General features: G+C 44.7%; 1 protein-coding gene across 1 annotated transcript in view; it reads right to left on the bottom strand.

Annotated features, from left to right (window-relative positions):
- The window catches only part of LOC306696211 (voltage-dependent T-type calcium channel subunit alpha-1I-like), a gene marked incomplete at both ends in the record, with an annotated part of 137186 nt that overhangs the window by 53764 nt on the left and 66802 nt on the right, over window positions 1-16620 (bottom strand). Inside the window, 6 exons of the mRNA XM_079159764.1 lie at window positions 1781-1947; window positions 3718-3805; window positions 5512-5667; window positions 6322-6439; window positions 8656-8841; window positions 12250-12401. Coding sequence (XP_079015890.1) covers window positions 1781-1947; window positions 3718-3805; window positions 5512-5667; window positions 6322-6439; window positions 8656-8841; window positions 12250-12401 — 867 coding nt within the window. The remainder of the gene's footprint in view (window positions 1-1780; window positions 1948-3717; window positions 3806-5511; window positions 5668-6321; window positions 6440-8655; window positions 8842-12249; window positions 12402-16620) is intronic.

Raw genomic sequence — 16620 nt, 5'->3', positions numbered from 1 at the left:
CACCGCTACACTGATTTATCACTCCAATCAACAATGGCTGAATAAAAACAAACAGATGCAGCTGATTCATATCTGAAACATTGTGATTTTTATCAAAGAGAAAACCAAAAACGCTTCTCAGAGCTTCAGATAAAAACTGAAGCAAAACTTCACGAGGCAACCTCTTCTCCTCGACTCGGTGATTATTTCTGTGCTTTCTCTCCGAGTGATGTAACCGGTGCCTTTCCGATGTAAATTAGCTGCGAGGGGAAGAGGAGGAGACCTCACGGTGAAGAGGATGCTCCACACCCACAGTGTTTAACACGATAACCTGCAGCTCATCATCATCGCTCTGCTCGTCCCTCCCCTCCGTCCTCCAATCACGGCTCCCATCACCAGCCCCCCCCCTCGCTTCTGTTTCTCCTCCTCTCTACTTCTCTCACTTTCTCTGCCGTTGAATAGAAGAGGGGGGGGGGGGGGGGTCAATTAATACCAGTTGCCATGGCAACTGGATGCTGAGCCAAAAACCTTCGAAGACAGGTTTGTGTGTGTTTCGGTTCAGTCGGCTTGACACCGGGAGCATCGCCACCGAGTTTGTGTTCTTACAACCTGCTTCATATGCACACGATGAGCTACCGAACATGTTGGTATTGTTGACGCCGCGGTGCAGCGATTGTACGGCAGCCGCAATAACATGAAGACGCGTGAGACAACAACAGCGCCGGTTCAATCACCTCCTCAGAAGCAGTCTCCTTTCAGCGTGTGGGGACAGCATGGTCTGGCAAAATCTGTTTTTTAAATGTTCTCTTTCGGGCTAATTGAGTGATCAATGTGTGTTTTTCTCACCACTACAGACAGCAGTTTTTTTGCTTTGTATATGTGAACACGTTGCTACTTAGATAATGAGACCTTCCACAACTTTCTCAGTTCCCATACCAACCTGTGGACTGGTTTCTACGTCTCTATGTGAAGGACTCGTACACGTGTGTAGCTAAACGTAGTTAAATACGGCCTGAGGGTGGATAATATGAACTAATTCATTCAGATAACAGGGCTGATCTGGCTGACAAATTGGCTAGTTTCCTGTTTGCAAATTAATTTATCGGCTAAAGTAAACCAACACCAGACCCACGCAGCGTAGCTAAGTAACAGCTAGCTGGCTCGCTAACGATATCTCTAGCAACATACGATGACAGCCACCCAGGTGAGCCATGCTACTAGCTTGTGTCTTATAACAAACAGGGTTGATCTGTGCAAACAATAAACGATCTAACGGTTTAACAAAGCAAAGGTGTAGAACTAACATCTGCTTTCTACTAGCCCGAACAATCGGACTTCTTTTTGCAACCAGGAGGAGTCGCCCCCTGCTGGTCAGCAGAGAGAATGCATGTTTTAAGACACGTCCGCATCGGCTTCACTTTGGCAGAACTGAAGGTTTGCCGTCGTAGCCTTAAATGCTGGAGCTGCTGTCTGGTGCGATCAAATCACATCGGTCCAACGTGACAAGCAGATTTGATGTGGAGGCGTTTGTTTGTCTGCTTCTGGGTTTGAAACTTCGGGCAACACAAACCATATCGAATGCAAATCACGCTTTCCCCTGACTCGATATAAAATACGACACATATAAACGGTCACTATGAGGGATTATCCATCCTATGCCAGTTTATTCTGGACACACATAGATCTTCATACTTTGACTGAACACGATTCATAAAGCACTGAATAAAATGTTTGGCAGTGATGCAAAGTAATCATGACTTCAGAGCGGTGCACGTCCGTGGATGTGAGTGTGGCTGAGTACCAGAGAGAGGGAGCGTCTCTCCAGGCTGCTCTTGCCCAGGCTCATCACGCTGCTCTTCCTGGACTCTATGGTGAAGCTCCGTCTCTCTGAGGAGTAGGAACTCCTGGGCCCCGAGAGGGCCCCCAGCTCCAGGTGGCCGTTGGGTGTCAGTGTGCAGATCCGAGGGTCTGGAGGTAGATGAACAAAAAAAGAGCAAGTCAAATAGTGCTTTAGTTGGGTTTTTTTGTGCCATCCATCCAACGCATGTTGCTAACTACCCAACGTCACATTATGCTCAACCACTTTCTATCAAAGCTTTGATTTCCTACAATTTCCAGAATGACATTTGACATCTGGAGGACCAACGTCCAGCTGTGGAAGAACTTCTACTACGACTGTTTTTGTTTTGTTTGTCGTGTGTTTGTTGTGTTACAAACAACTACATTTCGTTGTGCATCCCTGTGTTGCATAATGACGATGAATGATCCTTGAATCCTTGAAATAAATCACAAACTCCAGAGCGCTTCAGAGAGCTGTCAGACTGGAGTCAGGTTTAAAACGATGCTTTGCATTCTGCTCTTTTGAAGCTCCTGTCAGTGGGAAAAGAGTGTAGAAATCTAAAAAGGAAAGTTTTCATTCAATTCTAAATCATTTCTCAAGAAGTGAAATTCCTCGAAATGGTCGGGATGACGAGGCCACGATCCGCCTCGTAGAATATTAACCTTGGCTCACTTCTTAAGCCTCTTAAGATAAGAAAGGGATGGAAATATATTTCAAAAGTGTAGAGAGATTAAAAACTCACTTCCCACACACACAAAGAACCACAAGTGTGCTGTGTGAAGAGGACATGCATTAAAACACCTATAGTTGTATTATATCCGTCCATATGTGGACCGACTGCAGAGTTTCATCCTTCGCTTCCTGCACTGCAGAGATCTCACCTCCTCCTCTGCAGCAGCAGCAGCAGCACACTCGCACTGTGTCGACTCCCCCGGTCTCTGAACTCCTGCTTAATCCTCTCTGAAGCGCTCTGAAGCGGGTTCATCGTGAGCTCGGGGTACAGATACAGCTCATTCATAGTTTTTGGGGTATTTTGGGGTGTTGAGCTCATGAATAAGCTCTCAGTGGAAAAACAAAAGACGACGAGCGGCTTCAATGTGAGATGCGAGCAGATTTGTTGGGCATGTTGTTCAGTGTTGACATGAAAGGGAAAATCTGTGATTTTAATTGTGGCCTTAGTGGTGAATCACAGTTCTAGATGCATGAACAACAGATCTAAACAAATGGGACTTTTGCAAAATGTGCTTTTAATTGTTGGATGAAGTTGAAGCTGCTTGACTTCCTCTCGGATCAATGCTCTTCATATAATGCTCTTCATATAATGCTCTTCATATAATGCTCTTCATATGCTACGTTTACATTCTATGTATTATTTAGTCTCTCGTTTTCTTTCCAAAAGGTTTTTAGTTCGATGTTTATGGTGCTGACATGTTTCATGTTTCATCTCGTGGAAGAACTCGCTGTATTATTAGCTCGGCGAATATAATTATGATTTTAAAATCACGTTGGATTTATTACGTCACAAGCTACAGTTTGTTTTCACTGATGAATAAATACTGCAATTATAGTGTGAGAAGAAAAATGCTTTCATTGAATTTTGCTTTTTGAAATATCAAGAATTAAGTTGAACTCTCGAGAATAAAGTCAAAGTTTTATTTAACCTCAAAAGTTTGACATTTTCGTCTTTATTCTCAAAATGGTTTCAACTTTATTTTTATTTAACATTTTAACTTTATTCTCAAAAGTTCAATTTTTTTCTCTAAAATGCAAAATGCTAAATAAATTCCTCCCGTGAATCTGTTCTTTATGCCCAGAACTAATACTGAGAGTTCAACCTTATTCTCAACATTCCGACTTTAAAAGCGCTCCTCTTCCTCGCTAACATGCCGTCAGCTCACCAGACAACTTTATGGAGTCGTGTTTCTCGCTCTCGTCAAAGTTGGAGCAGGACTGGTCGTCATCCGAATAAGAGCGATTGGCATCGCCCTGGAGACGAAAGAGGGGAGGGGGGGGGAGACGGATGGATGGATGGGGGAGAGAAAGATAAGAAAGGAAACAGGGAGTTACAGAGGGCTCGTGCTCCCGGGACAGATTTCACAGATCTGATGTGAATCTGGACCTCCGGCTCACTCAGGCTGTGAAAACCCTCAAACTATAAACGCACTACTCCAGCAGCCGGTTTGGTTATGTCCAGTTGGGATTTCCTTTATGGTCTTCACGATGGGAACATGTGGAGTAAATTGGCTCAGTGCTCCCTAGTGAGCAGCCAGTGGACACAGTGTGGATGAGCAGAAGACCTCCAGAGGGAACGGAAGGCAGACGGACCGACGGCTGAGTTTAGTTTTGACGTTTCAGAAAGATCGATCAAAAGCCTGGTGACTTGTGTCGGTGTTCCCCCTCCAACTCACACGAGCCGTGAATATGGTAACGCTGTGATGCGCGGATGAAAAGATGAATCAGATGAGGAACTCAGCCGCAACGTCATTTTCTCCAATAATACATCTGTGAGTTTGACAAGTTGACGGCAGATTGACGGCGTCGTCTTCCAGCGTTCTCAGTGTGATGGACGGCTGCAGGAATTACCCAGAGTGTGTGTGTCGGAAACACCATTGTTATGTTTCGCCTCAGATAAATATCATGACTGTAACAAATACTGTAATTATCATTTCAGTATGAAATAGATTTTATAATGTGTAAAATCTGTCTTTGCTCAATTTCCTCCGTACACAGAATGACAGGAATATAATGAATACATGCCTTAAACTGGTCTGCAATTGGTATATATATACTATATATATATATATATACTGTATATATATATATATATATACATATATATACATATATATTAGGCTAGGATAGTCTCAAACTATTTATTGAAAATAAATCATTCTACACGAGTGTAGAATGATTTGTTGTAACTTAGTAACAGTAACTATTTGCATGTTAAAGCCAGGGAAGCACAGATGGAGTATTAGAGCATAAGTGGGAAGAAATGAGGAGGAAGACTTTCTGCTTTATGTTCGCATTTTGTGAATAAAGCCTAAATGTCAAAAATAAAGAAGAAATATATGTATATATATATATAAGTTTCAGTACTTGTGCTTACGTTAGTAGTTGGATTTATTCTCAAAACTTCAACTTTATTCTCAAAATGCAAGAAAAAACAACTTCCTCCTCTCATTTCTCGGTAACTAAATGCACGTCAATCTGCTCAGTTCTGTGATTACGGTTGAGAACGAGAGGCCGGGCTCATGTCGGCTGTGAAGGTCACCGCTGAAGGTCGAGTGTCTGAGAGACGCAGACAGACGGACGGATGCCAGCTGTCCGTAGAGGACAAGCTCAACATAGAAGAGCTGTCAGAGTTTGAACGTTTCTGTAAAGCAGTTTCTAAAATATCAGAAACTTGGCACTAGTGTGGAGTGAATTATTGAGTAATGGTGAAGCAAGAGCTTGTTGATTTCCAGCAGCTCCGCGGTTGCTGTTAGAGGGCAAAACATGCCGGAGATAATTTGAAATATGTCACCTCTCCTGATGCGGGTTGAACCAAAATAGCATTTTCAAAAGGTTAGTAATGAATACGATTAACCGACCCGGCCGGGGCGCCTCAAACACCGACGCCTACGTACATTGGAATGTGGACGTCACTTTTATTATGAAAACAAGCTTTGGTGCCAGAGAGGCTCCCGTACCTCCGCCTGAAAGCCTTCAACCAAGATGGCCACCAGCAGGTTGAAGAGGACGTAGTTTCCGAAGGTCATGAGGGCCACGAAGTACAGAGCAGCTAGTGGGGACGTGGCTGCCATCCCGTTGTACAAAACCGTATTCCAGTCCTCCTGGGTCAGGATCTGAGAAACACACACAGGACGTAAATAGAACACAAGTACCACTTCAACACTTTCACCAAATATTAATACAGATACAACATATTGACGTTTAAGGTCTAAAAAGAAGCTGCAACAAGGAACTTTTAACTGGTTATGAAGCAGATTGAATGTAATACTGGCGCCACTCTACGACCTACATAAGAAAACAAGACCATCAGCATTGAAGATTGGTTATTTCTATGTAGTCATGCTGGATCCTCTCGATGCTTGTCATTAAATTGTATTCCCTGCAGCACCAGAAACCCCTTCACTTCAGACTCCAGCAGCGGTTCGTCTGCGACTGCAGGACCCGAAGATCACCGCTCGCTTCCTGGTGACACAACACCGACGCCACAGTGCTGGATGCCCAGGCCGTGTTGCTAGGCCTGCTGGAGGGGAAGGGAGGCACGGGAGAACCAGAACCAGAACCAGAACCAGGACTAAGCCGGGGGCAGACTGTGCAGTAAAATGAGAGGTTCTCTAAAGGGAGACTGGCAGGAAGCGGTGGCGCTCAATCCTCTTGTAGTGACTTTAAGAAATATGTGCAAGTCATCTGCATATATAGAGATGTGGTCATATGGTCGAGATGTGTGCGATGTGTTTGTGTGCATTCTCATCCAAACACGTGTTAATTACCTGGAAAACGGTGACGATGGCCCAGAGCAGCGAGTCAAAGTTCTTCCTGTCTGGCACCGTGTCGCCGGTCTCCGTCTTGAGGCTGAACTTGCAGCCAAAGATGTGCATCCCCAAGATACTGCAACACAACAGCAGAGCCACCGATGACGTTAACATGGTGTACGCGCTGAACGTGTATCATGTGCTGCACCGAACTGATAATGAAATGGTTTAGCATGATGATTATGAGAACCATTCTTTAGAGTTATCCGTGGAGAGGCTTCGGATGGTGGAGGCTTTTCTTTTGCTCAGCTGTTTGTGGCTGTTTTTGTACCACAGCTGAAACCAAAACACTCGGCTCGGATAACGAAGAGGACTGAACCCTGAAGCCTGATTAATAAGAAGCCTTCTACTCCAAAGGCCCTGTTGTCACTTGTTAAGTGACAACGTAAGGGTTCTTTCACTGTGAAGATAATTGCACACACAGAACAAACAATTCCTTGCAGAGAATCCGAGAGCCTTTGAACCGTATCGAGCTGTGAAACCTACAGTAGCAGTGACTGTAAAACACGCTGTAACCAGACTGTGACATTAGCCGGACATGAATAAATATTAACGGTGTGACGTAATTGTTCTGGCAACTGCGCTGCATGTTCATGCTGCGGCCGGTAGCTCCATGAATTTCTCTACATGTCTGTGTTTATTTGTTTGCTGATCACTAACGACATGTGACAGAATACTCTGTGTTTACATCACGAGGACTCTGGTGGACCAGAGGAGGAGGACTCTGTGTCTACATCATGAGGACTCTGGTGGACCAGAGGAGGAGGACTCTGTGTTCACATCATGAGGACTCTGGTGGACCAGAGGAGGAGGACTCTGTGTCTACATCATGAGGACTCTGGTGGACCAGAGGAGGAGGACTCTGTGTTCACATCATGAGGACTCTGGTGGACCAGAGGAGGAGGACTCTGTGTTTACATCATGAGGACTCTGGTGGACCAGAGGAGGAGGACTCTGTGTTTACATCATGAGGACTCTGGTGGACCAGAGGAGGAGGACTCTGTGTTCACATCATGAGGACTCTGGTGGACCAGAGGAGGAGGACTCTGTGTCTACATCATGAGGACTCTGGAGGACCAGAGGAGGAGGACTCTGTGTCTACATCATGAGGACTCTGGTGGACCAGAGGAGGAGGACTCTGTGTCTACATCATGAGGACTCTGGTGGACTAGAGGAGGTGGACTCTGTGTCTACATCATGAGGACTCTGGTGGACCAGAGGAGGAGGACTCTGTGTTTACATCATGAGGACTCTGGTGGACCAGAGGAGGAGGACTCTGTGTCTACATCATGAGGACTCTGGTGGACCAGAGGAGGAGGACTCTGTGTTTACATCATGAGGACTCTGGTGGACCAGAGGAGGAGACTGAGGATAGTTTTTGTTGATGCTGTTTACATTCATTATGATGCAAATTCGAGAGAATGCACCACAGGAACGTTCTACTGCTTTAGTTTTGTTTGTCACGTGTTCGTTGTGTTATAAATGGGTAACAACAGAACTTCGTTGTGCATCCCTGTGTTGCGTAAAGACAATAAATGATCCTTGATCCCACCTGGGATGTGACATTTTAGGAGGACTCCTATTTACAAAAAACACCTTAAAAGTGACACCAACTCTCTGCTGTCACCAACCAAGACAGCAGAGGACTGCAGTCATTGATCCTCCACTGAAAGAACCTTTTTTCGTCCCTCAGAGTGCTGCTGCGTCAGTGCTTGAGCATTCAGACATGTCCGCTTTGTTACGTTACTCCGGCTCTTTAAGTGTCTGCATGTTGAATTCTAACCAGACCTTCAAGTGTCTGCTCGTTATATGTTGCCCGGGGTTAATAGCTGCCGCTCTAACACTGCGACCTTCTGCTCTTCGATGGCAGCTTGATAAAGCAGGTGAGCAAAAAAAATAAGACGACAGGAGCCAGCACATGAAGAACACACATGAAGAGGATGAAACAATTAGCGCTGAAAGAAACCCTCCAAAAAAACAGGCTCCAGGGGCACTGATGGCACATCTCCTACACGGGAGCAAAACACTGTCTCTTTGCAGCTGATTTGCATTTCTTTGCAGTTGTCTTCATCTCTTTCTAGTCGTTTACGTTCCTTTTGTGGTTATTTTTCATCTCTTTCCTGGTCGGTTCGTGTCTCTGCTCGTGACATTTTGCAGGTGTAGGCCATGGGGGGGCCCCCTTAGACTCTGGGTCCTTGGACCTGTGCCCGGTAGTAATCCCTCAGTAATCCCTCCGTGATGATTGGGCATCACAAGGAGGCAGAAAGATCTGCATAATGTGTATCAGCTCACCTGAAGATGAAGATGAAGAGCATGAGGAGCATGCAGAAAGTGGCCACGTTGTCCATGGTCTTCATGAGGACCACCAGCTGTCTCCTCAGAGCCGGCATGAACCGAACCAGCTTCAGCACCCTCAGCAGCCTGAAGGTCCTCAGGACAGACAAGCCGCCGTCGGACTGGCCGACGATCTCGCAGACGCTGAGAAGAGAAACACGGGACACACAGACGACCAAGCAACGTAAGAGAAACGAATCAAAACGTATTAATCAGCAAAACTTACGTAAAATACAGTAAATGCCTGTTTTACCCCCCCACAAAGTAATACAACAATAGAGGTTCAACTGAGGTGTCATGAATCCCAACCCAAGAACACTGAAGCTCCGTTCACACATGCAATGCGACCCTAAACTTACCCGGAGGAGATGTACGCGAGAACGCAAATGTCCGAAACAGTTGGACCGGACAATAGACGGACTTTAACCTAGCCGGCAGCTCCCAGAGTACAAAGTCCACGTAAAGTGTGAAAAGAGTCGGTCATTGTCCGGAGAATTCACAACAAGCGAGTTGGCGTGTTGATAATGTTTCTATCGTACGACTGGTGCGAACAAAACAGAAGAAAACAAACATCAGAGGGTGAAGAAAAAGGGAAACGGCTCGACCCTGGATTAAAGGGACAGTGTGTGAGGTTTAGTGGCATCTAGAGTGGTGTGTTGCAGGTTGCAACCAACTAAATACCCCTCCGCCCAGCCTTCCCTTATCCAGGCGTGTCACAGAACTACGGTGGCCTAGAGGCAAGGATACTTATCTTTAGGATGTTTACAACTAGGAGCTACTCTCGTCAATACTCAGTTCTTCTTCTTCGTGACTAAATCTTTGTTTCTCTCCTGGATGCTTTGTCTCAGCCAGCAGAGAAGTTTACTAAAAAAAAAAGCTTTTGGCTAATCGTTCATGCTGTGCTCGTGTAAACATAACGCCGTTGGCTGATTGAATTAGGTTTCACTTTTGTTTACATGTTCACAGATAAAGTATTGGCTTTTTACTCGCAAATAATTCATTGCAGCTACAGCAACGAGCGTAGTTGTGTGTGTGTGTGTGTGTAGTTGGAGGAGCTCAGCCCGATAGAGAGAATGGAGCAGATGCTGCAGCACGATAATAAATTAAAACATTAAAAACTACGAATAAAAAGCACCAGTAACGTCGGGGCTTGTTAATACTGTCCGTCCGTTCTGTGCTGCTGTAGAAACGTGGTGGAGCAAGATGGCGGACTCCGTGGAAGACGACCGGCTCCTTATGTAGCTATAAATGACTTTTTCTAAGCTAAGGACAACGTGACGATTCTTAGTTATGAATGTTATATTCAATATCTGCCGATAAACACTCCTGAATGTTACACACTGTTCCTTTAAGTGCATTTTTTTACAACCGATGCCAATATTTTTAAAATTCTCACTTTTTATTAAATGCAAACTGCAGTATGAGTAAGATAGTGGTGAAGGAAAGGAAGCAGTTATAATGAATAAAACATGAAGGTTTGGCTTGTTACGGTGAGGAAAAGATTGAAGATGGTTGTGGTGGTTAATTAAAAGTTAATTCAATGTCTGTAACGGGACAAGAGCAGCCGGCTACATCCACATCCTCACAACCCGCCTCGATTCATAGAATACTCAACACTTCATGTCCTGGATGTAAAGTGTGGATTCGTCCAATATGAATTCATAATTCCACATGAAGGGATTTTCATTGTTTTTTTACAGGAGGTATTAACGTTAATCAGTTTTTAAACTTCAGAGAGAAGAGTTTCTCTCAGCTGGAGGAAAAAGTACAGAACGAAAATATAAAAACTTCTCTGACCTCATAATAAACTTCAAGAAAGACAAACTTAAGCATCAGATAATCCAGTGAAAGAGATGCTTCAGCCGTGCTCATGATCACGCTGCTGGAACAATGTGAAAGGAGGATTCCTGGTTTGTCAGCAATTAAGCCCCAAATAATGAAGACGGGGATGTTCATCAAACTCCCACTTCTGAATGAAAAGTGCTGATTTCATGTTGATTTTGAGTTTGTTGTTGGCATTATTATAAACGGTCATATAGATATTGTATCATTGGTGTAAATGTTAATCATTAGGCTCTTTAAGCTTTCGATGTAAAAAGGAATCATCATTACTGAACTCTGGAGTAATTGGTTTGTAATTGGTTTATCTCGTCTTTATCCCGTCTTGTTAATGATTAATGTGTCTCCTTAAGAGTTTACTTAAGTATTGGACACAATAAATCATGTGGCTGTCCGGTCAGTGTTGATGGTAAATGTAGTCCATTAAAGCCGGCCGTGCCTACATATACCAGGATGTATTTGGTGTTTTTCAAACCCAGAGTTCGCGTTCACTGAATATTTTGCATTTTTTTCCAACGATGACGGAAGAACCTGAAGGCCGTTCTGTCGGTACGGGTCCTTGAGCGGTGCAGCTCTGCAACCGGTGCAGAAGGAGAAGCATGCTGCAAGATGCACCCCGCTGAAGCGAGAGCTCTTCATTACCTTTTAAATATACAATCTTTTTTGGCCACAGTCTCAGTCCTCAGTCGAAAAATAGGTTTTCAGAACTTGGCTCGTTCTGGAACCACTTAGTTTTTTCACATTTACAGATCCGTGTGAACACTTTTCTTTCTCTAGCGGACCTCTTCTATAATGAAATACTGATTTATGTGAAGAAAGACATTCAAACTTCAAAGCTGAAAGTATTTCCAGTGTTTTGGTCCAAGGAGCTCATTTTGTCTTCATGTATTTGGTGTTTTCAGTGAGCTTAACTGGATGCATGTTTAGCAATGCAGACCGTATGGAGAGTTTTGACCGATGATTGTTAGCATACGGTGAGGCCTCTGCGCTGTTTGCTGCTGCACATCACCACAGAACGAGGATCACAGAGGCTCCATCTTTCCCTTTGAGTATTCATCATGAACAGAGATCCATTCCCTTCAACCTTTTCAAGAAGTGTGTCCTCTAATGGCGGCGCCTATCAAAAAAGGCTCTCCTGAGCACATCAAAATAGCATCGGCTCTGCATTGGACGAGGACTGAATGGGGGCACTTTATAGGAGCGGCGCCGTATGAATAGCCGAGGACATTCAGATAGATGAAGAGAGGGGAATTGGCGGCGGAGCGAGAGACAAGAAGACAGATGTAGATGCGTTCAATCAACGTGTATCTTCTGTGACGGGCTGCACATTTGATCTGGTTCAGGTTTTTAGTCGCTTTGATTTGTGTTTGATCTCCGGGTTATAATGGGGATCACAGACAAAAGGAGCTCAGCCAGATGAATTAGAAAAAGAAAAAAAAAACAGCAAAAAACATCAAAGCCACAGCCGCTCACCTGAAGCTCCGGGCGCAAACAACAAAACACTGAAAACCTGTCTGCTGCCGTCTGACGCCGCGGCATCCAAATACATTCAGGTCGTACGTTTCAATCACCCAGATGACAATTTGACAAAGTATCACATGAATAATTGAACAGTCTGGCAAAAACAAAACAAAAAAAAGGTTATGCTGTACCTGAAATAACATCAGTCAGTATTTCAGGAACATATTGGAGGACATGCATCCCGGTAATTACCTGATGATGACGATGATTCCGTCGAACACGTTGTAGGGGTTCCTCAGGTAGCTGAAGGAGCCGAACGCTGTGAGCTTGAGGATCATCTCCAAGGAGAACATGCTGGTGAAGACGATGTTGCAGATCTCCAGAACGTTGGTGAGCTCGTCCGGCTGACGGAGCAAAGTGACGGATAAGAGAAAGAAGAGACACGAGAGGAAGGGGAAGAAGAAAGTGAGTTAAAGCACAACAAATGAAGTTTCCTTCTCTTGCACTCTGGTAGTTTGGCAAAATACAAACTCTGGCAGTAGATGAGCAGCCACGTTGTTATTAAAATGATTTATTATTTGTCCCTTTAAGCTCATCTCGGCTAAAGCTGGGTATCATTTAAAAAAATGACAACGCCAGCACCGATAGCTCCGTCAGCACTGTTGCCATTGTTAGCGCTGTTAGCACAGTTAGCTACTAGATCACCAGAATATGTTTTTTTTCTTTTTCAAACTACTCCCAATGCAGTTTTATATTTGATTATTTTGTGTATTTTGGTATTTTCACTGTTCATAAGAGTGAAATGTTCCTTATTTCACTAATGAAAATAGTTTACTAACATAATACCTCAGTCTCAAGCGAGAGGACTTTGTCCGTCTTTGACTCTTGCACTACTGTCTGTTCTAAATGAGTGGAGTGAAACGGATCCTGATGCATCGGGTATCTCCCACTGTACTGACCCTGACTCTTGTGTACTGTTACACCCCTAGCATGTTGGCATCAGGCGGCAATCTCCGGTTCTGGAGAGTCAAGTCATTTCTTCACGTGTTAAAGCTGCATTCTCTCTAGTGTCCACCAGGGGGCGACTCCTCTGGTTGTATAGAAGTCTATGAGAAAATGACTCTACTTCTCTCTTGATTTATTACCTCAGTAAACATTGTAAACATGAGTTTATGGTCTCAATCTCTAGTTTCAAGTCTTCTTCAACACATCACGATGTTCATTTAGTAAATGATGGTCCATTTAGAGTCAAACAGACCATAAAGCAGGGGATGCTTTAGGGGCGGGGCTACACAGTGATTGACAGGTCTCTACCAGAGACGTATACGGCATCTCTACGTCGCTCCTCAGTCCAGATGTGGTCACTTACGTTCATCGAATGCAAAAAATCAAAAAGGGCGAAATTGCCGAATTCAAGGCTTCACAACATCAGTCCACAAAATAACTACGTCCACTTCTTATATCCAGTCTGTGGTTGGTGTGCATAGAGTGAGCTAACTTGGTAACACGTTGCATAGTAGCATGGCTACATCTGGCTTGCATTGGTGCAGTTAGCATGCTGACATGGTGTTCGTTGTTTGAGGTAACTTGTCCTCAAAGGTGAAGTTTGGCCTGCTGGGTGCTAGATTCACAGTCACAGGTGTGTCATAAAAAAAGACCGCGTCACGCTTTGAAGCAGACAACTACACAATATGAGAGACGACATGCAACGAAAGAGAAAGGGACATGAGGAGGACATTATCTGCAGGAACATAGTGCTCATTATCTCATAAATCCACAAACTACGAGCAGTCCTAGCCAATCAATACACACACACACACACACACATCCACAGCAGACAAGCAACCGCATTTCTGGCAAGTAAATGTGAAAGCTGAAGGAGCTTTCTCGCTTTCTCTCCGTCCATCTATCGGTTCGTTCTTTCTTTGGCCTCCTCGTGGCTTTGTCTAGTTATCAGCAATTTTACTCAACGTGGATCGAATGCTCCAAATTGATTGGTGGAAAAGGGCAAGGAGAAAGACAAAAGCTTCACACAACTGCACTCAAACACACACACACACACACACACACTGATGCCAGTATAAAGTACTAAAGTGCTCGTGGTTTGCTGCAATGTTTGGAGGATTGCTGAGAAACACAGTGAGCAGCCGGGGGAATATCTGGTATTTGTTGCTCTGTGTCCACATCCCTGCTGTCTGCTCCGTTCAGCACGGCAGTCAAACAGAACAGAACACGTTTTGTCATCAATTATGGATGTTGCAGATGCTGCCATTAAAAAAAGGTTTGATCACTGCTTCCACCTTGGAGAACGACCGGCAACCTGCAGTCTGGGAAACTATCACGTATCACTGTTAAAAGTTACTCCAGTAATTACTTGTGATAAAATTAGCACTTGGACATGCTGCCGGTATTTAAAGTTTAGCCCACAGAGACTTGTTAACACTTGAAGATTGGCAAAAAAAAACAGTTGGATATATGTATTTCTTTATGCTTTTACAATATATTAGTGTCGTCAGTATCACGCTGTTAATGTGCATCAATGTCTGTCTCTGACACCGTTTGAGTCCTTCTCTGTCTGGCTTTGCTCAATGAAGAAGAGCGCGCACACGCACACACACACACACATCCTCACACACACACACACACACACACGTCCTCACACAAAGGGCTAAATTTGGCACAATCACTATTCCACAGAGCTTCTCTGTAACTTCGGGCGATGACGCCTCTGACATTTCACTGCCCCGAAATCAACGAGCGCTGTGTGTTTTTCCATTTACATGTCTGTTTGTACTGCATGTACATTTATGTGTGTGTGTGTGTGTGTGTGTGCTTGTCAGTACTAATGAGTGTTTAGCAGTGGGGGAAGAAAACAGGCTAATGATGCGTGTGCACCAGTGTCGGTAACGATGTGACGGCTGGCCGTCGTTTGCAGACCAGCCGAACGGCGTCTGCAGCCTCTGGAGGTCCGGTCTCATTACTGCAGACCTGGGATCAGATCTAAAGACACACGCGTCAGCTGATGTGTGGAACCCAATAAGAAGAGAGGGTTGTTTACACTGAGGAACGTTCATTCAGGAGAGTAAAGACATAAAAGTCAAGCCAATCCCTAAATGTAAAAGGTTAACATTACTGGATGTAAATGGGTGATTAACTCTTTATACATCAACCAAACTAGCATCGGCATGGGTTTCTTCACCCCCGTTAGTGCCCCCCCCCCCCCCCCCCCCCCCCCCCAGAAGCTCGGTTGCTCTCGTTTTCTATTTGAAGACATCCAACTGTTTCCTGTGGATTGATTCATTATCCTCCAAAATGCTAAATTATGATTTTATTTTTGAATTCTCTGACCTACTTTTTGCTTTTATTACCAAACAGGTTTTTCTTTCTGCTGTGGTTTTTGATGTGCATGTGACAGCCTACGTGGGTGTTATTGAATATTTCGACCGCGGCCACGGCTGCTTCCCTCCCGAGACATCGATCTGGTAATTTCCTTCGGTTTTAATCTCGACATTTTGGCAAAAGAAAGACGATCGTTCAGCCGTGTCGTCTGATCTCTATCCATCGCGGTCAAATCTCCAAAGTGCCCATCAACGCTGCTGCATTATTAATATTCAAACAGCTGTTAAATTCTCTGAAGTGTCTCCTCACTCCAGCAATCCATCCTGTTCATGGGGGGGGGGGGGGGGGGGGGGGGGGGGGGGGGCGTGTTGTTTAGACAGTTTATGTTCCAAAGAACGAACGAATCGTTGAGGTTTTCAGGATTTTATATTGAAGCTAATATTCAAACATAAAATGAGAAAATGTAGAGAAAGTTTGTTGTTTTGTCATAGTTTCAATAAGACTTTATTATCATGTAGTTTAAATCTCTACCACCCCGTCTACCTGTTTAATTACCTATCTACCCGTCTAGTTCGTTTAGAAATAAAGTTACTTTCCAAACGATGTCTAGTTTCCTGCCGGTGGCCGTGATATCGATCAATCACAGCCACTGGAACCCAGAAGTGGTTGTAAAAGCAGTTGGTCTGGTGTCCGTTGTTCCCACAGCAACAGAACCAGAGAGCACAGCTGCAGCAGGACCGGTGGACGAGGATCAGGGCGGCGACACGGATGAAGCCTCTGATGCCGCTGTTCAAACAGAGGGAGGTGGAACCGCAGACATTCCAGCTCGCTGTTTCCTCCCCAGTTAAGGAGCAAAGACTCTCTCTCTCTCTCTCTCTCTCTGCCTCCCTCGTTCTGTCTCTCTCTATTTTTAGCCGCCCCTGAGATGAGAGACGACCCACCACTGCGGCGGTGGCATGGCGTATGTGGGCGATGGTACAGCGAGAGCGAGAAATATTGATAGAGAGGAAGCAGACAGAAAGCGACAGGAAACGGGGGAAATAAGCACGAGTTGGAAGATCGCTTGGAGATCTTGACGAGTGTGATCTGAGCCAAAGGTGAGATAATGTTACCTAATACCAAACACACACCTGTAGCAGGTATGTGTTTGGTATTGGCTGGGGAATCACATCATACAGGCTTTATAAAGGAAGACGGAGGAACAGACGTGCGAGAAAGCGAGATGGATGTGCTGGAGAGAGAGAGTACAGAGAGGTTTACATTGCGGAGGAGGAGTGTGGACGC

The sequence above is a fragment of the Pholis gunnellus genome (genome assembly GCF_910591455.1).
Source record: "Pholis gunnellus genome assembly, chromosome: 5".
NCBI classification, from domain to species: Eukaryota; Metazoa; Chordata; class Actinopteri; order Perciformes; family Pholidae; genus Pholis; species Pholis gunnellus.
This window is presented reverse-complemented; position numbering and strand designations above follow the sequence as displayed.